The 21,740-nt window shown below is 36.7% G+C and overlaps 1 protein-coding gene across 1 annotated transcript in view; it reads right to left on the bottom strand.

The window, feature by feature from the left end:
- The window catches only part of LOC130867349 (uncharacterized), a 425,312-nt gene that overhangs the window by 308,950 nt on the left and 94,622 nt on the right, over window positions 1–21,740 (bottom strand). The window contains exons 4-5 of the mRNA XM_057759223.1: window positions 14,259–14,458; window positions 10,279–10,366 (exon numbers count right to left, since the gene is read on the bottom strand). Of these exons, the coding sequence (XP_057615206.1) occupies window positions 10,279–10,366; window positions 14,259–14,458 (288 nt within the window). The remainder of the gene's footprint in view (window positions 1–10,278; window positions 10,367–14,258; window positions 14,459–21,740) is intronic.

Below are 21,740 nucleotides of genomic sequence, written 5' to 3'. Positions count from 1 at the left end.
GAACAGATACTTTTGTCATTTGATGTGGCATCTCTTGGGTATATTCCCAATAGTGGTATTACTGGATCTTGGGGTAGGTTGATCCCAAATTTCCTGAGAAATCGCCACACTGATTTCCAAAGTGGTTGCACAAGTTTGCATTCCCACCAGCAATGAATGAGTGTGCCTCTTTCTCCACAACCTCTCCAGCAAAGGCTATCATTGGTGTTTTTGATTTTAGCCATTCTGACAGGTGTAAGATGGTATCTCAAAGTTGTTTTAATTTGCATTTCCCTTATCGCTAAGGAGGTTGAGCATGACCTTAGGTGTCTTTTGGCCATTTGAATTTCTTCTGTTGAGAATTCTCTGTTCAGATCAGTGCCCCATTTTTTTATTGGGTTCATTAGCATTTTAAAGTTTAGTTTCTTGAGTTCTTTATATATTTTGGTGATCAGACCTTTGTCTGTTGCAGGGTTGGTGAAGATCTTCTCCCAGTCAGTGGGTTGCCTTTTTGTCTTAGTGACAGTGTCCTTTGCTTTACAGAAGCTACTCAGTTTCAGGAGGTCCCATTTATTCAATGTTGCCCTTAATGTCTGTGCTGCTGGGGATAAACGTAGGAAGTGATCTCCTGTACCCATATGTTGTAGAGTACTTCCAACTTTTTCTTCTATCAGGTTCAGTGTGTTCAGACTAATATTGAGGTCTTTAATCCATTTGGACTTGAGTTTTGTGCATGGTGATAGATATGGATCTATTTTCATTCTTCTACACGTTGACAACCAGTTCTGCCAGCACCATTTGTTGAAGATGCTCTCTTTTTTCCATTGAATACTTTTAGCTCCTTTATCAAAAATTAGGTGTTCATAAGTTTGTGGGTTAAAATCAGGGTCTTCTACTCGGTTCCATTGATCGACTTCTCTGTTTTTATGCCAATACCAAGCTGTTTTCAATACTGAGGCTCTGTAATAGAGTTTGAGGTCAGGGATGGTAATGCCTCCAGACGCTCCTTTATTATATAAGATTGTTTTGGCTATCCTGGGTTTTTTGTTTCTCCATATAAAGTTGATTATTGTCCTCTCAAGATCTGTGAAGAATTTTGATGGGATTTTAATGGGGATTGCATTGAATCTATAAATTGCCCTTGGTAGAATTGCCATTTTTACTATGTTGATCCTCCCTATCCAAGAGCAAGGGAGATCCTTCCATTTTCTGGTATCCTCCTCAATTTCTTTCTTCATTGACTTAAAGTTCTTGTCAAATAGATCCTTTACTTCCTTGGTTAGGGTTACCCCAAGATATTTTATGCTATTTGTGGCTATCGTGAAGGGTGATGCTTCTCTGATTTCCATCTCTGCTTCCTTATCCTTTGTGTATAGGAGGGCAACTGATTTTTTGGAATTGATCTTGTATCCTGCAACGCTACTAAAGGTGTTTATCAGCTGAAGGAGTTCTTTGCTGGAGTTTTTGGGGTCGCTTATGTACACTATCATATCGTCTGCAAATAATGAAAGTTTAACTTCTTCCTTTCCGATTTGAATCCCTTTGATCCCCTTATGTTGTCTTATTGCTATTGCTAGAATTTCAAGCACTATATTAAAGAGGTATGGAGAGAGTGGACAACCTTGTCGTGTTCCTGATTTTAGTGGAATAGCTTTGAGTTTCTCTCCATTTAATTTGATGTTAGCTGACGGCTTGCTATAAATAGCTTTTATTATATTTAGGAACGACCCTTGTATTCCTAATCTCTCTAAGACCTTTATCATAAAGGGATGTTGAATTTTGTCAAATGCTTTTTCCGCATCTAATGAAATGATCATATGGTTTTTTTCTTTCAGATTATTTATATGATGGATTACATTGATAGATTTTCGTATGTTGAACCAGCCCTGCATCTCTGGGATGAAGCCTACTTGATCATAATGGATAATTTTTCTAATGTGTTCTTGGATTCGGTTTGCCAGTATTTTATTGAGTATTTTTGCGTCGATGTTCATGAGTGAGATTGGCCTGTAGTTCTCTTTCTTGGTTGTGTCTTTGTGTGGTTTTGGTATCAGAGTAACTTCAGCTTCATAAAAGGAATTTGGCAATGACTTCTCTGTTTCAATATTGTGAAATACATTAAGGAGTATAGGTATTAGGTCTTCTTGGAAGTTCTGGTAGAATTCTGCATTAAAGCCGTCTGGACCTGGGCTTTTTTTGGTGGGAAGGTTTTTTATAACAACTTCTAATTCTTCGCGACTAACGGGTCTATTTAGATTGTTCACCTGGTCCTGGTTTAACTTTGGTATATGGTACTTATCTAAAAAAGTGTCCATTTCTTTTACATTTTCCAATTTTGTGGCATACAGGTTTTTGTAGTAAGATCTAATGATTCTCTGAATTTCGTCTGTGTCTGTGGTTATGTCTCCCTTTTCGTTTCTGATTTTGTTAATTTGCGTATTCTCTCTCCGCCGTTTGATTAGTTTGGATAGGGGTTTATCAATCTTATTGATTTTCTCCAAGAACCAGCTTTTTGTTTCATTGATTCTTTGGATTGTTTTCTGTGTTTCTATTTTGTTGATTTCAGCCCTCAATTTGATTATTTCCAGTCTTCTACTTCTCCTAGGTGAGTCTGCTTCTTTTCTTTCTAAAGCTTTAAGGTGGGCTATTAGGTCTCCAATGTGTGCTTTCTCCGTTTTCTTTATGTGGGCACTTAATGCTATGAACTTTCCTCTTAGCACTGCTTTCATAGTGTCCCATAGGTTTGAGTATGATGAGTCTTCGTTTTCATTGAATTCAAGAAAGACTTTAATTTCTTTCTTTATTTCTTCCTTGATCCAGGTGTGGTTCAGTAGTTGACTGTCCAATTTCCATGAGTTCATAGGCTTTCTGGGGATAGCATTGTTGTTGAATTCTAACTTTAATCCATGGTGATCTGATAAGACACAGGTGGTTACCGATATTTTTTTGTAACTGTGTAAGTTTGCTTTGTTACCGAGTATGTGGTCTATTTTCGAGAAGGTTCCATGAGCTGCAGAGAAGAAGGTATATTCTTTCTTATTTGAGTGGAATGTTCTATAGATGTCTGTTAAGTCCATTTGATTCATTACCTCCCTTAATCCTCTTATTTCTCTGTTAGGTTTCTGTCTGATTGACCTGTCCATTGGTGAGAGAGGAGTGTTGAAATCTCCTACTATTAGTGTGTGTGGTTTGATGACTGCCTTGAGTTTTAGTAACGTTTCTTTTACATAAGTGGGTGCTTTTATATTAGGGGCATAGATATTCAGGATTGAGACTTCATCCTGGTGAATTGTTCCTGTTATGAGTAAAAAATGTCCATCTCCATCTCTTTTGATTGATTTTAGTTTGAAGTCAACTTTCTTAGAAATTAGTATGGCCACACCTGCTTGTTTCTTAGGTCCGTTTGCTTGATAAACCTTTTCCCAGCCCTTTACTCTGAGTAGATGTCTGTCTTTGTGGTTGAGGTGTGTTTCTTGTAAGCAGCAGAATGTTGGATCCTGTTTTCGTATCCAATCTCTTAGCCTGTGCCTCTTTATAGGTGAGTTGAGTCCATTGATATTAAGTGATATTAATGACCAGTGGTTGTTAACTCCAGTCATTTTTCCTTTCTTTCCTTCTTTCCTTTGGTAGTAGAGTTTGTGTGTTTCCCTTCTTCAAGTTGTGCTGGTGAAGGGTCATTAGATGTCTGAGTTATTGTGGGCATTGTTGGACTCCTTGGTTTGTGATTTTCCTTCAATTACTTTCTGAAGGGCTGGATTTGTGGCTACGTATTGTTTAAATTTGTTTTTATCCTGGAAAATTTTGTTTTCTCCATTTATAGTGAACGAAAGCTTGGCTGGGTATAGAAGTCTGGGCTTGCATCCATGGTCTCGTAGTTTCTGCAGTATATCTATCCAGGACCTTCTGGCTTTCATGGTTTCCATAGAGAAATCAGGTGTAAGTCTGATAGGTTTACCTTTATAGGTAACTTGACCTTTTTCCTTTGCAGCTCTTAATATTCTTTCTTTATTCTGTATGTTTTGTGTTTTGATTATTATATGACGAGGAGATGTTTTTTTCTGATCCAGTCGATTTGGTGTTCTGTATGCTTCTTGGACCTTCAAAGGAATATCTTTCTTAAGGTTGGGAAAGTTTTCTTCTATAATTTTATTAAATATATTTTCTGGACCATTGAGCTGTAGATCTTCTCCTTCTTCTATCCCTATTATTCTTAGGTTTGGTCTTTTTATTGTGTCCCAGATTTCCTGAATGTTTTGTGATGAGAATTTGTTGGTTATGCTGTTTTCTTTGATGAGAGTGTTTATTTTCTCTATGGTATCTTCAGTGTCTGAGATTCTTTCTTCTATCTCTTGTAATCTGTTGGTGGTACTTGTCTCTGTAGTTCCTGTTCGTTTATTCAAATTTTCCATCTCCATCCTTCCCTCGGTTTGTGTTTTCTTTATTACTTCCACTTCATTCTTCAAGTCTTGAACCGTTTCCCTTACCTGTTTGATTACTTTTTCTTGTTTCTCTTGGTTTTCTTGGGTATCTTTGAGAGATTTATTCATTTCCTCTACCTTTTTGTTTGTAATCTCTAATTGGTTGTGGCAGTTTTTCACCTCCTGTTTAAGGTCCTCTATTATTTTCATAAAATTCACTTTTGAGTCGAATTCTTCTAATTCTTCTGGATTAGGGTGTACACTTCTCATTTCGGGATTCCTGGATCCTGGTGATGTCACGTTGCCTTTCAAGTTGTTGGGGGAATTCTTGCATTGGCGCCTGCCCATCTTTTCCTTCAAATGGAGCCAGGAGAGGCCTGATGTCTTGGATCAGTCTTTGCTGTGACTAACTCTCTAGGTGTATCTCCTCAGTGTAGGGGCAGGAACCGTTCCCTTCCAGGTGAACTCCTCAACACCAAAACATGGATGCGTGGTATTCCAATGACCCGCGTAAAGAAGGCCGAATGCAAGGGGTCGGGCGGGGTCGAGTAGAACACAGGCGACACTGCAGTACAAGCTGGAGGTGCCTGCGCTCCCTTTCGGGGGTTGCTGAGGCCTGCCCACTAGGCAGGCACTCACTGCTCTGGTTGGGTATCCTTAGTGTAGGGGCGTTTGTGCTCTCTACCGGGACCGTCCGCCCCAGGATAGTACACACTCACCCGTCCCGATGAAACTTCTGGCACCTACACAGGAACTCCTGGATGCCCCAATGAGCCAGGGACTAAGGGAAGTAGGGCGCAGGCAGAGCAGGTCCAGGAGATCACAGCAGAGACTGCAGCCCCAGCAGCAGGGGCCCGCTTTCCCTGGCGGGGACCTTGAGGCCTGCCCTCTAGTCAGGCACTCACTGGTCTGGGCTGGTAGCCTTAGTGAAAGGGCAGGAAACTGTTCCACAGCTAAGGACCTTGCAGACAAGGCAGGCTTGGGGGTGGGGGTGGGGGCGGGTGTGTAGGAGAGAAAGCCTTGCAGCAGGAGCTGGGGGAGGGGCGTTTGTGCTCTCTACCGGGACCGTCTGCCCCAGGATAGCACACACTCACCCGTCCCGATGAAACTTCTCGGCACCTACACAGGAACTCCTGGATGCCCCAATGAGCCAGGGACAAAGGGAAGTAGGGCGCAGGCAGAGCAGGTCCAGGAGATCACAGCAGAGACTGCAGCCCCAGCAGCGGGGGCCCGCTTTCCCTGGCGGGGACCTTGAGGCCTGCCCTCTAGTCAGGCCCTCACTACTCTGGGTTGGTAGCCTCAGTGAAAGGGCAGGAAACTGTTCCACAGTAAAGGACCTTGCAGACAAGGCAGGCTTGGGGGTGGGGGTGGGGGGCGGGTGTGTAGGAAAGAAAGCCTTGCAGCAGGAGCTGGGGGGGGGGGCGTTTGTGCTCTCTACCGGGACAGTGCGCCCCAGGATAGCACACACTCACCCATCCAGATGGGACTTCTCAGCACCTATGCAGGGATTCCTGGTGGCCCCAATGAGCCCGGGACCAAGGGAAATAGGGGGCAGGGAGAGCAGGTCCAGGAGATCACAAGCAGAGACTGCAACCCCAGCAGCAGGGGCCTGCTTCCCCTGGTGGGGACCTTTGCTATTTCTTAAACTCTGCTAATATCTATACCCCTTAATCTTTACTGCAAACACATATGCTGCATTTCTTACTTTGACCTGAGAACTTAAAGACTGCTTGCTTTGGTTGTTACTTGAATGACATCCCCTGAGAACCTAAAGTTAAGTCAAACCTTGCCTACTTTTACTCCAGATGAAACCTTTTTTTCTTCACTGTGAGTCTCCCAAACAATTTTGCAAGTGGACTTAGCTGCATAGATAAGTTCTATGATTTCTTGAAGTGTGGTTATGATATTGATTCTCAGGTCTGTATAATGGCAAATTTAAAAAAAAGTGTCCTTCTTTAATAATTTTTAAATAATTGTCCTCTCTACTGTCATTACCTATCTCCAGAAACTTAATTTTAATTAACTGCCTTATTTTTATTTTCTATTTTGTCTTTATTTAATACTAGCACTTGTGTATGAGAAGTCATGGAGATAATTAGAGGTTCATATAAATATTGTCTTTTAGAGAGAATTTACTTTTGATTTTATCCATCAATACAGTGGAAGATCAGCTTAATAACATTATTAAAAGCTAACCTTTAATATTGGTATTAGCTAGTTCTTTTATGATTTAACAAGCATATGGGTCCATCACTGCTCCCATCTAGAAGCTTGTCTAGCCAACAATATCCTTTTGTTCCCCACACAGTTATATATGATTAATGAAAACCCTGGTCAAACCTTAGGTTCCCCTCAATCTCTTCTCTGCCTCAGTTACTTGGCATATTATTTGGAATGGATAAATATCTCATAAGGTCAAAAGAGCACCAAAATGGATTATATTTCTTTTACTTTCCCTTATCTAAGAGATTTCAGATTATAAAGTCTACACTGCTTTAATACAGTTCCTTTGGGGGGGGCGGTGGAAGAGTTTTTTTGGTTCACAATTCCAGTCACAGTCCATTATTGCTGGGAAGTCAAGCACCAGGAACTTTAGCAACTAGTAATACAACATCCATAGTCAAGAGTGTAATGAATGTATAATTGCCAGTCATCAGCTAGCTCTCCTTTTTTGGAAGGGGTCTTGAATGGTAATGTTTATTCTTTTTTAATCATTTTACATACAAACCACAGTTTCCCCTCCCTCCTCTCCTCTCACTCCCACCATTGCCCCCCCCCCCCCAACCCACCCCCTATCCACTCTTCAGAAAGGGTAAGACTTCCCCATGGGAAATCAACAAAGCCTTGCACATTAAGTTGAGGCAGGATCAAGCCCCTCACCCCTGTATCAAGGCTGAGCAAGGCATCCCACCATAGGGAATGGGCTCCAAAAAGCCATTTCATGCACCCGGGATAAGTCCTGGTCCCACTGCCAAGGGCCCCTCAAACAGACCAAGCTACACAACTATTGCCCACATGCAGAAGTGCTAGTTTGGTCCCATGCAGGGGGCTCCCCAACTGTCAATCTAGAGTCCACCAGCTTCCAGGAGCTCAGGTCAGCTGTCTCTGCATTTTCCTGTTATGATCTTGATCCTCCTTGCTCATATAATCCCTCATCTCTCTTTTAGACTAGACTGCAAGAGTTCAGCCCAGTACTTGGCTGTGGATCTCTGCATCTGTTTCCATTAGTTACTGGATGAAGATTTTTTGATGACAGTTAGGATATTCACCAATCTGATTGCAGGGGTGGCTAACACCTTTATCCCAGCACTATGGAGGCAGAGGCTGGTGGAGCTCTGTGAGTTCAAGGAAAGCCAAGTCTACAAAAAGAAACCCTGTCTTTAACACGGTTCTGATGTCAACACACAGGAGTTTTATTTTTTTTTTTCCTCTAGAAGTTTTAGTTATTCTTGTGGGATGGTATTTCAGTATGACTTTGCAGCATAATTTGAGAATTTTTATGGGTCATAAAATATTCTATGATCCTTTTACCACAATAAAATAAGATATGGTAGTAGGTCAAGTTAAGAAGAAATCTGAATCCTCTCTGTCTTGAAGAGGCCCTGAACTCAATTTTTAGCTCCTACACCTTGTAGCACACAACCACCTATAAGCTAATACAGATCCAATGGGATCTGGTAACTCTAGTCTCCATGACTGCTGGCATTCACATATGTAAACACACGTGTATCAATAATTAAAAATAAATAATTCAGAAATAGAGAAATTAGTTGTCCCTTAGTTACCCCTACACTTAATTATCCTGACAAGAAGTGTATAAGAATGCCAGGTGGTAATGGCACACACCTTTAATCCCAGCACTTGGGGGGCAGAGGAAGGCGAATCTCTGTGAGTTCAAGGTCAGCCTGGTCTACAAGACCTAGTTCCAGGACAGACAGGGCTGTTATACAGAGAAAACCAGACTCAAAGAGAAAAAAAAAAGAAAAGGAAGAAAGACAAAAGTCGTGTGTAACTATTGAGCTATAATTATTGAAAATTCTCATGTATAACCAACCTTCAAAAAAATTCTGAGAAACAAATAATGGAAAAAAAATATCAGTTATGATGAGGCTTTCTAGGATGCTCAATCATCTCTCTCTCTCTCTCTCTCTCTCTCTCTCTCTCTCTCTCTCTCCATGCTTTTCAAGTTGGCTTTTTTTTTCTTTTCTTTTTTTTTTATTAATTAATTAATTCAATTATTAAAGATTTCTGCCTCTTCCCCGCCACCACCTCCCATTCCCTCCCCCTCCCCCAATCAAGTCTTCCTTCCTCCTCAGCCCAAGAGCAAGCAGGTTTCTCTGCCCTGTGGGAGGTCCAAGGACCACCCACCTCCATCCAGGTCTATTAAGGTGAGCATCCAAACTACCTGGGCTCCCACAAAGCCATTACATGCAATAGGATCAAGAACCCATTGCCATTGTTCTTCAGTTCTCAGTAGTCCTCATTGTCCATTATGTTCAGCGAGACTTTGAACTCCAGCTCAAGTGTCCCTTTTGCCTCAGTCTGCCAAACAGCTAGATCCATAAGAGATCTCTGTGCCTAGATTACCACCAAATGTTTATTTAGTACTTACTATATTTTTGAAGCTAACAATCAATATAAAATGATGTAGAATAAAACTTGGCCACGGGAAGCATAAAATCCAGTTAATATATCATATAAACACTAAATTTAAATATTTTACTTGTTTAAATAGTTCAGTGCTTTGTTAAACTTTGAAGGAAATAATTCTCTTATTTGTCTTTTCACTTTTATGTCTCCTAGAATGTATACACATAAGACAAAATTTCAAATGATTATAAAATTAAAATAACCTAACAAAGCATAGTATACCAATTTCTTACATATCTTCCAAAAATAAATTTTTGATTAACTAACTTATCTTTTCTTCCTTTTGATATTTATTGAATACTGGCTACCATGTATGTGAATTTAGTGTCCAATGGAAGCATAAGAACTATGCTTCCTTTTTTTTATAGGGATGACTAGGTGAATTGGAAGTTTATACAAATGAATGTCTGCATGAACCAATAAATGAATGAGTGAATAAAATATTCCTTAAAAGAGAAACTGTATTTGGATAATAGAAAAAGCTAGGAGAGTAACTCCTATCTAGCACAGGCAGTATGATGAAGAGCTTAATATTGAGTGAAATAAACACAAAACATTTAAGGAGAAATAACTACATTTTGATGGTAATGTAAGGGGCATACATATACATATATTTGAGCAGGAATTTTTTTTTAAAAAAATGTGTTAAAATTATTGTAAAAACGACTAAAGGTTGAGTAGGTTAACTTTTAATATTTCCTTTCTCTTAAATTACTATACAAGTAATGGGTTATAAAAGGAATGAAAGAGAAAAGGATCAAATATAAACTACCTAGATTATCAACAAATAGATGAACTTTAAAATTTCAAAAAAAGATTGCAATTGGTACTCATTTTTGAACAGAAATGAAAAATACTTAAGAAAATTTAAGATATATGAAGAGAGATATTTTATGGCTGAATTATAAAACTAATTATTCAGTCTCTATAGTCCTTACTAGAGAACAGAGAACATCTGAAGGATTCAGATAAGCTCAATAGTATTTTAGAACAATTCAGCAATGAGGGCAAATTCTGATACAATAGGAAAGGAATTTGAGGTGACAACTCAATTGAGTCACTGAATATTCTACATACTTATAACAAAATATAGACCTGCATTTCAGTGTTAAAATATTAGGGTAAAGAAAAGAGAAGTTGTATGCATGTTAGTGAAGATAAATGTACTAAACATCATAAGTAAATGCATCAGAAATATGAATGGAGAACAGAAAACAAAGCTATGTCTTACCTGTTCAGAGAAATGTTTCAGTAATGTGATATGTTTAATGAGATGATTTTTCACACTGGAAAATTCTGACATGCAATCAAATGGTGGCCTGCCAGGGAAGGGTGACAAAGAGATTCCATCAATCAGAGTTTCTTTGAATACAGTATTTTATTCCTTAGGAAACTGAAACTTGTAATTTAACTTATAGAGCGTTTTAGATAATGTGCAAATAGCTATATTCTAGAACATCACAGTAGTATATCAAGCATGTAACAAATTTAAATAGACACTAATAAATGTGGTATTTCTATAGTCTAAAAAGAGGGAGAGATGGTAATAACACAATTTTTTATACTTATTCCCACATTCAATTTATTGAAAAAAAAAGTTTAAAGGTTGAGGAGGTTTATCTTCTAAATTTCCTTTCTCTCGATTTACTTACAATGTAAATGACTAATTATATAAAAATAAAAGGAGGATAGGCCAAATATAAATTATATTATTCATAAGTAGATGAAACAAATAAAAAATGATCTTATTTGGTATTATTTTTAACATAAATGAAAAAAAGTATTTAAGATAAATTAAGATTTAGCTAAACGAAAAGTTTGGGTCTTCCTATTTATATCTAGCATAGTTTTTAACCTTCTGCTACTGTGAGGCCTCCATGAGATGAAAACCCAGAAACATGTGGTTTGTGTGGAAAATATCTTCTACCTCAACAGAATAATAGGAACAAAGTGAGGTTTAACTCAATTGTAGAGTATTTCCTTTGTAAAACCTTGTATTCTAAAAGTCTGCAATCAATATCTTTCAAAATGGACAATAATTTTGAGGTTGTCTATATAAAACAAACCAGAGAACACCATAGTGCTGAGTTTCTCTATATTCCCACAATGAATTAGTAAAAACAAGAAAAGAAAGAAAGAAAATTTATAGATCCCTCTAAATTTTTAGATTACAATGACTGGTGTTTGAATAAATGTCATTTTTGAGACCTACTTCTAAAGACTGTTATCATGGGCAAAGATTCAAATTACCTCTTTAAAAGTTATAATAAAGACTTTTTAAAACAGTTAGCTAGAGTTATAATTAAGCTTTTACCACTAAGATGGTGAAAGTATTTCGTGAGGCTCTATAGGACCATCACCTGCAACTATATCCAGGGTCAAATGTGGTCAAAATTCTTGGGCCATTTTCATCCCATTTATTTTTAAGGTCAAAACTTTTGAACAAGCAGAATTAACTCCATAATTCTGCTACACTTCTTAATTTTCACCATAAAAATGGTCAATTTATATTTACTTAAAAATATGTTTAGGTACTTATGCTTAGGCAACTAGTACTCAATTACTTTGTTACTCCAAAATGAATTTCTATAATTTTTTTCTACCTCAAATCAATGAAACTATTTTCAGTTTAGATGGCAAATGGAAACAACACAATGATACAAGCATCACCAAGATGCTATGTTTTCCATTTGCTATCATAACAAATATAAAACTTTTAAAAGCTCAAAACTTCTGTAATGAACTTTAAAATATATCTTGCTAACAGTAACAAAACATTAAAATGATGTTCTATCTTATAAATTTATAGTACTTATAAATCAGTCTTTCATACATTGTAGGTCATCTGAGATAGTTCAAATAACTCATTATTAAAGTTTAAACCTTTTATAACTATACCCTTCAAAAATGATAAATTATTCATGGGAAGAAGTCAGAGAACCAGATTTTATCATTTTAGTCATAATAATATTAGGTTTTAAATTCCTGAATTAACTTCAATTCTCAAACATATTTTATTGTCTTTTTTGTACAAATAACTAATCAGGTGTGTAAATTCTTTTAAAGTAAAGTTGAAATAATTATCAGGTCTCACACATTGATCTGATTAAGAAAAGCTGAGCCAGGTAAAAATATGTCACATTTTGAGAATATTTCAATATTATAACTAATAATGAAAAAAACGCATTTTAATTACATCACTTTAGAGTCATAGAAAGGAGTAATAATTTAGGATAAATAATAGCAATTATTTTCTGCAGGAATTAACAATTAAATTACTTTAGTTGACCCTTTTTGACAAGATAGTTGGTAAGCAAACACTATGCAACTGTTTTAAGACCAATTGTTTATTTGTTTTATTAAGACAATATAGCTCTGCAGGCCTTGAAACTGGTATGCAGAACAGGCTGGTCTCTGTTTCACAAGTGTTGGGATTAAAGGCATACATCACCATGCCTGGTCTAAGCCCTTATTATTCTTTAAAAAGTATTTCTATCTTCTAAAAAGTAAGTGAGATAAGGTCCTGACAAAAGCACTAAAATATACTTACTTTCCAAGAAACTCTGAAATTTTTAATTTAAAGTAAAGGAAATTTAAGATATTGATATGTTTTATAGTATACTCAGGGTAACGTACCACTGTGATTTTTGAAGTTTTCATCCATAGACATTTTGATATACAAATACAAATATTATATTTTAGAATGTATAGTTTGTCTTGAACTTAGGGAAATATGATATTCAACACAAATCCCTCTTACTTAGACATCACTAGTTATTAAGCCTGAGTCTAGAAAAAAATTACTATAAAATTTTAATATTTTCTGTTAGAATAAAGACAAATCTAAGATGGTATACTAAATTTGAAAATGTTGTATGGTAGTTGAGGTCATTTTCTATAGATTAGTTTTCTGTGAAATACAGGTGGAACCAAACAAGACCCTTCTAATGTTACCTGGTTCCACCGATGAGTAAATATGTCCTTAATATTGGAAATTCAGTGAAAAAATGCAAGAGTGACTTTTAATACTAATACTATAATGCGAGATTTGCAATCTGACTACTTTAACAAAATGTGAAAACCAAATAAATTGAATTATCAAATGTTAATTTAACAGACTATAAACATTTGGGAAGTCTTTATATTACTTTCTCTTATGGCTGGCTATCTTTACTTTAGGGTCAATATAATTCTTTCCTTAAATTCAACTTATTGCAGAATACTTGTTTGAGTATACTTTCTGTGCTTGATTTCTTTCAGATGTTTTATAGATAGTTGCTTATAATAAGGTCAAATATAAAGAGAGTAAAGTAACTGCTAAGTTTGTCAAATTTCCTCTGGTATTATTTAAAATTTCTTTGAATCCCTGGGGAAATTTTGTCTTCATTCCTCACGTATGTGAATAAGATTGTTTCACAATAAAGTATTAGTTGAAAAAGAGAAAAGATTCAGAAAGGTAACATGTATTATAAAGGTATAATAATATACCTTAATATAATATAAAATGTCAATCAAAACATAGTATCTTTTTTCTATCTCTCTCCCTAATCTTTCTTACCTGAAAAATATAATACCTAGAGGAAGCCAATAGCAGAGTAATCTGTGAGATGACTCATTTGTACATAGAACAAATATTATAGTTGTTGGTCAAAACAACAATATAGATATCTACATACTAATAGTGTTAACTAAATATTACTACCAAAACAAAATTATAAATCATTAGTTTTATTTTACTAGTTTTTTCTTATTAACACAGAATTTTAGTAACAGGACTAACTCAAGTTAATTAAAAGTTCATAGTTTAATTAATACTCATAGAAAGAGCATTTTTTGTTGCAAAAGCCAGATATGATCATTTACTAGTTTGGTGTAACTTCTGAGTATTCCTCAAAGACTGTATAAACTTCACTGCCTGTTTGAAAGTGTGTGTGTAATTTAATGTATAAAGAGAACTCAAGGGAACCCTCATTTTAAAATAGTACTTTTGTTGAATGAATTTTAAAAGTCATATGCTAAAATATTTCTTAATTTAAAGGAAACCATTTAACTGTCTTGATCATCCTAGGGATATAATCAATAAAATGGCTGTAAACATATTTAAAAGAAAGCATGGACATACAATCTATTCCACACCTAAGATTTCTGAGAAGAAATAAAGGGGAAAATACAACTGTGTCATGGGTTTAAATATCAGATATTAGGAATTACCTTTCCAGAATGTTTAATATCATGTTGACAATGTTAACCAGTTCAAGGGTAGCTGTAATAACGCTATCGGGAGGCTGTTCACTAGTGCCATATAGACTACGTGCCAATCTTCTTTCCGATATTGTGACAAGAACACGATCAATAGCATATTCAAGTTGTTCACTTTCTTTTCCAAATCTGGTAGGCATCTTTTTGATATTCTGAAATTAAAGTGAAAGTTTGGGTGCAAGAAATGAAGAAGTACTTTTCTAGAACATTATAAAAATGGAACAAATCCAATATCAACATCATTCAGTCAAAAAATGAAAGATGCAAAATTATCATCAAACATTTTTCATTCTTTAGACATTTTTTCTAGTAATAGTCATATCATCCACGGCAGTGGTCAAAAAAAGAGAGAATAAAGTCAAGAATGTTTTATAATGTGACATAAATTAAGCTACAATTAATAGTTACTATTTCATATAATGAATTAGTGTACATAATTTATGCCTTGATAATGCACAATCTGTTGAGGGAATAGACCCTACAACACTACTTTATAATCTAGATAGATTTGTTACAGATTTAAAATATAGGAAAGGGGATTCTTAATTTCCATTTATGTTCAAGCACTAGTAATTTTCTGTAGAACATTATAAGAATTAGTAATTTAAATAAACACAAACTAAAAGATTCTTAATTGGGTTTTGTTACTTCAATCTATGAAATAAATGTGATTTGCATTAATATGTATAAACACACTATCATTCATTTTTATCCAGAGCCTCATCAAACAGCTATCAGAAATGAGTAGAGAGTTGAAATAATAACTCCACATGGCCTCCACTTTAGGAAACATAACTTTAATCTCCATATATAATGTCCAAGAAAAAATAAGTGCTTTACTAAGCTGAGATGATCTGTTTAAAAAGAATTTCTCTATTAGTCTTTGAAAATCTGAGGACCAGGGATCTTTTATCATTTAAGAAACAAGTTTATGAGGTATTTGGTTCTGAGTCCAATATCAATTATATGCAGTTCATTTCCCATGATTTCTATGAACCAAAAATTTATGTACAACTCTCTTCAACTGTTAACTACTAAACATATGATCTATTATGTGACACACTCAAATTTTCACTTTTAGCAATACAATTTAATATTACAGTCACCTTTAAAATTCATCTTATTCATTTCAGATATTTAAGCATTTATCTATCTCATACAAAGGTGTTATGCCAGGTAGTGGTTGCTCACACCTTTGATTCCAGCACTTGGGAGGTAGAGGCAAACAGATCTTTGTGAGTCTGAGGCCATCCTAGTCTACAAAGTGAGTTCTAGGACAGCTAGGACTACACAAAGAAACCCTGTCTCAGAAACACCTCCCAAAAGACATTCGTTATTAAGGGTATGAATCAAAAGGAAATAAGAAGCATTACGTTAGATCAATGTAGTATCAATAGTATTAGATCAATGATAAAAGTAAACAGAAGACAAACAATATGAAAGGAGGATAAAAGACAACGTCATATAAAAACAGAATGGTGTCTTGTATACAGCTGAACAGCCAACAGTCATTTATTCTCACTTTTTCAGAGCTTTGACCAGCTTTCTGGGTTCTACATTAATAACCACCCACTGCAACAAGAAGCTTCTCCAGCTAAGGTTGAGAGCAACACTATTCTATAAACATTTAGAATGTCACTGATTATGTGTTTATTTAGAAAAAAATATGAGCAGATTTGTGCTTAAGACCTATGGCTTCCTCAGGAATAAGTTTTTGTTGTTGTTTTTGGTTTTCGAGAAAGATTTTCTTTGTGTAACAGTCCTAACTATCCTCTGCCCTCAAACTCATTTTGTAGAGCAGGCTGGTCTGGAACTCACAAAGATCCACCTATCTCTGCCTTCCAAGTGCTGAGATTAAAGCATTCATCATAACTGCTTGGCCAGGCATAGGCTTTTGATCATGTTTATAGTAGCAGAAATTAATTAGGGGAGTGCAGGTGGAAGAAAATACATGCTAGTGGTTTACATCTGTAAAATTTGTACTGATGGAAATTTTTATCATAACATCTGTGGATGAGAAAAATAGATTCCTAATTTTCTAGTACATTCTTTTTCATGTTTCAGACACACTTGAAATATAAAAAATTCCCAATCATATACTTTATCAGTGCACTTATGTAGATGAAACACATGTGTATGTGTATTAATACACATGATATAACCTGTGTTCTTCTACAGACCTAAAGTCACTCAAGTTCAAAGGGCATTGTTTAAAATCAAAATATTTTCACAGAGATATTATGTTAGTAATTGTGGGTGTTTTGCAACTAGTAATCTTCTGTTGTGTTGAAAATTGAGACACATGTCAATAGAATGTAGGATCAGAGTTTACCTATTGAGCTACAGCCACAGTCAAGTAGAAAACAAGGTTACCTTAGCCCTATTACAGTCTAATCCCACATAAATTTTTAAAGACTTCATTTTAAAGAATATGGGTCACTAAAATATAAAAACAAAAGAATCCAGCCACTAGCCTATTACCAAGTATACATATTCTAATGAAAGAACAGGAAAGAAAATCAAGACAACACAATACCTCAGAAACTATCAATTCTACAAAAATGGGTTCCAGGATAGTGCATTAGATGAAATAATTAAAAATTCAGAAGAATGATTATTATAATAGTACATGAACAAATTCCTAAATAAATTCATGTAGAATAGAAATTGTGGAATTAAATAAATCAGTAAAGAATATGAGGAAACCATCCTGGGGGTAAGTGTGTGCTCAACCGGCTGCCCTGATACCCTGGAAAAGGGGCACAGGCACCCTCCAATCCCCTAAACTTTCTGGACATTCAGTGGGGACTTCTCTTCCTGGCTACTGCCTTTCTCTTCTTATCCCATCCCAGCTTCCCCTCAAGCACCCCTTTCCATCTGTTGGGTCAAAGCATCCCCCAACTCAGCCTCTTTGGAGCTGAGGGTCTGGGGACAAAGTGGTGAATGCAACTACTGCAGGAGTTTCTTTTTTTCCACTGAGCCTGTACCCAGCAAGCCAGCCCTTTTGTCTGTGAGGTCTCTGACCAGCAAGTGACCTGATCCTATACCAGTAGATCTGTCCTGAGAGGTGTGTGCCCAACCAACCACCTTGACACACAAGAAAGGGAGCACAGGCACCCTCCAATCCCCTAAATTTTCTGGCCATTCAGTGGAGGCTGTTCCCTGGCTACTGCCTTTCTCTTCTTATCCCATCCCAGCTTCCCCCCAAGCACCCCTTTCAATCTTCTGGTTCATAGGATCCCCAACTCAGCCTGCTTTGGGGCTGAGGGTCTGGGGACAAAGTGGTGAATGCAACTGCTGCAGGAGTTTCTTTGTTCCACTGAGCCTGTACCCAGCAAGTGGCCCTGATGCTGTATCAGAAGATCCATCTGGAGGGGTGAGTGTGTGCCCAACTGGCCAGCCAGCCTGATGCTCCTGAAAGGGAGCACAGGCACTCTCCAATCCCCTAAACTTTCTGGCCATTCAGTGGGGGCTTCTCTATCCTGCTACTGCCTTTCTCTTCTTATCCCATCCCAGCTTCCCCCCAAGTACCCCTTTCCATATGCAGGGTCATAGGATCCACCCAATTCAGCCTGCTTCGGGGCTGATGGTCTGGGGACAAAGTGGTGAATGCAACTGCTGCAGGAGTTTCTTTTTTTCCACTGAGCCTGTACCCAGCAAGTCAGACCTTTTGTCTGTGAAATCTCTGGCCAGCAAGTAGTCCTGATCCTGTACCAGAAGATCCATCCTGAGGGGTGAGTGTGTGCCAAATCAGATGCCCTGACACCCAGGAAAGGGAGCACAGGCACCCCCAATCCCCTAAACTTTCTGGCCATTCAGACGGCTTCTCCCTGGCTAATGCCTTTCTCTAATTATCCCATCCCAGCTTGCACCCAAGCATTTCTTTCCATCTGTTGGGTCCTTAGATCCACCACCATAGCCTACTTCAGAGTGGAGAGGATCTGAGAGACAACTCCAGTGCTGAAGGGACCTAAAAGAGGGCAGACCAAAAAAAGCCCCCAAGTACACAGGTAGCCATAGCAAAGATGGGACCAAGCCAACAAGACTCTCCTAACAGCATTTGAAAAAAGAGATGGGCAGGCGCCAATGCAAGAATTCCTCCAACAATCTGAAAAGCAAAATGATAACACCAGAATCCAGCAAACAGACAACAGGAAGACTTGAACACCCTAATCCAGAAGAAGTAGAAGAAATAGACTTTAAATGTAACATTATGAAAGTGTTAGAGACCATTAAATGGGATGAGAAAAACTCCTTTAAAGACATGGATGAGAAGACTAACAAAAAGTTAGAAGAAGTGAATATATCCCTCAAAGATACCCAAGAAAAAGCAATCAAACAGGTAATGGAAACAGTTCAATACTTGAAAACTGAAATGGAGGTAATGAAGAAAACACAAACTGAGAGATGGCAGGATATGGAAAATCTGGGTAAACGAACAAAAACTACAGAGACAAGTATAACTAACAGACTATAAGAGATAGAGGAAAGAATCTCAGATGCTGAAGATACTATAAAATAAATAAATGAACTGATCAAGGAAAACATCAAATCCAACAAATTCTTAACATAAAACATCCAGGAAATCTGGGACACCATGAAAAGCCCAAAATTAAGAATAATAGGGGTAGAAGAAGGAGAAGAATTACAGCTCAAAGGCCCAGAAAATATATTCAACAAAATTATAGAAGAAAATTTTCCCACCTAAAGAAGGATATTCCTATGAAGGTAAAAGAAGCATAAAGAACACTGAATAGACAGGATCAAAAAAAAAATAACAAAAAAACAAAAACAAAACATCCCCTTGCCATATAATAATCAAAACACAAAACATACAGAATAAAGAAAGAATATTAAGAGTTGCAAAGGAAAAAGGTCGAGTAACATGTAAAGGTAAACCTATCAGAGTTACACCTGACTTCTCTATGGAAACTATGAAAGCCAGAAGGTCTTGGATAGATGTGCTGCAGAAATTAAGAGACCATGGATGCAAGTCCAGACTACTATACCCAGCCGAGGTTTCCTTCACCATCAATGGAGAAAACAAGATATTCCAGGGTAAAAACAAATTTAAACAATGCATAGCCATGAACCCAGCCTGACAGAAATAGAAGGAAAATCACAACCCAAGGAACCCAACAACACCCACAATAACTTAGACATCTAACAACCCTCCACAAGCACAACCCAAAGAAGGGAAACACACAAACCCTACCACCAAAAACAAAAAATAACCGGAGTTAACAACCACTGGTCATTAATAACACTTAATATCAATAGACTCAATTCACCTATAAAAAGGCACAGGTTAAGAGAATGGATGCGAAAGCAGGATCCAACATTCTGGTGTTTACAAGAAACACAATTCAACCACAAAGACAGACATTTACTCAGAGTAAAGGGTTAGGAAAAGGTTTTTCAAGCAAACAGACCTAAAAAACAAGTGGTTGTGGCTATACTAATATCTAACAAAATTGACTTCAAACTAAAGTCAATCAGAAGAGATGGAGATGAACAATTTATACTCATTAACAGGAACAATTCATCAGGATGAAGTCTCAATCCTGAATATCTATGCCCCTAATATAAAAGCACCCACATATGTAAAAGAAACATTACTAGAACTCAAAGCACACATCAAACCCCACACACTAATAGTAGGAGACTTCAATACTCCTCTCTCACCAATGGGCAGGTCAACCAGACAGAAACCTAACAGAGAAATAAGCAAACTAATGGAGGTAATGAATCAAATAGACTTAACAGACATCTATAGAACATTCCACTCAAATAGGAAAGAATATACCTTCTTCTCAGTATCTCATGGAACCCTCTCGAAAATTGATCACATACTCGGAAACAAAGCAAACTTCCACAGATACAAAAAATTTTAGTAACCACCTATGTCTTATCGAATCACCATGGAATAATGTTAAAATTTGACAACAATTCTAACCCCAGAAAGCCTACAAACTCATGGAAACTGAACAGTCAACTACTGACCACCCCTGGGTCAGGGAAGAAATAAGAAAGAAATTAAAGTCTTCCTTGAATTCAATGAAAATAAAGACAAAGATACCCAAACCTATGGGACACAATGAAAGCAGTGCTAAGAGGAAAGTTCATAATACTAAGTGCCCACATTAAAAAAACAAAAACAAAAACAAAAACAAAACAAAACAAAAAAAACGGGGAAAGCTCACATTAGAGACTTAACACCACAGCTAAAAGCTCTAGAAAAAAAGAAACAGACTCACCCAGGAGGGCTAGAAGACTGGAAATAATCAAACTGAGGGCTGAAATCAACAAAATAGAAACACAGAAAACAATCCAAAGAATGAATGAAGCAAAGAGTTGGTTAGTTGAGAAAATCAACAAGATTGAAAAACCCCTCTCCAAACTAATCAAAAGGCACAGAGAGAACACACAAATTAACAAGATCAGAAATGAAAAGGGGGACATAACAAAAGACACTGAGGAAATTCAGAGAATCATTAGGTCTTATTACATAAGCCTATATGCCACAAAATTGGAAAATGTAAAAGAAATGGACTTGTTTTTAGATAACTACCATGTACCAAAATAAAACCATGACCAGGTGAACAATTTAAATATACCTATAAGTCGTGAGGAAATAGAAGCTGTCATTAAAAAAAAAAAAAAACTCACAACCAAAAAAAGCCCAGGACCAGATGATTTTAATGCAGAATTTAACCAGAACTTCCAAGAAGAACTGATACCCATACTCCTTAATGTGTTTAACGTAATAGAAACAAAAGAGTCATTGCAAAATTCTTTTTTTGAAGCTACAGTTACCCTGATACCAAAAACACACAAACTCCACCAAGAAAGAAAATTGCATATCAGTCTCTCTCATGAACAACGATGTAAAATTCTCAATAAAATACTGGCAAACAGAATCCAAGAACACATCAAAAAAATTATTCATTACAATCAAATAGGCTTCATCCCAGAAATGCAGGGCTGGTTCAACATATGAAAATCTATCAATGTAATACATCATATAAATAAACTTTAAGAAAAAAACATATGATCATATTATTAGATGCTGAAAAAGCATTTGACAAAATTCAACACCCCTTTATGATAAAGGTCTTGGAGAGATTAGGGATACAAGGATCATACCTAAACATAATAAAAGCAATATACAGCAAACTAACAGCTGCTATTAAATTAAATGGAGAAACTCAAAGCCATTCCACTAAAATCAGGAAAAAGACAATGCTGTCCACTCTCACCATACCTCTTCAACATAGTGCTTGAAATTCTAGCAATAGCAATAAGACAACATAAGGAGATCAAGGGGATTCTAATTGGAAGGAAGAAGTCAAACTTTCATTATTTGCAGATAATATGATAGTGTACATTAGTGATCCCAAAAACTCTACCAAAGAACTCCTACAGCTGATAAAT

Source organism: Chionomys nivalis, chromosome X (assembly GCF_950005125.1).
Source record: "Chionomys nivalis chromosome X, mChiNiv1.1, whole genome shotgun sequence".
NCBI classification, from domain to species: domain Eukaryota; kingdom Metazoa; phylum Chordata; class Mammalia; order Rodentia; family Cricetidae; genus Chionomys; species Chionomys nivalis.
The sequence above is the reverse complement of the archived record's forward strand: the minus strand, read 5'-3'. Positions and strand labels throughout refer to the sequence as shown.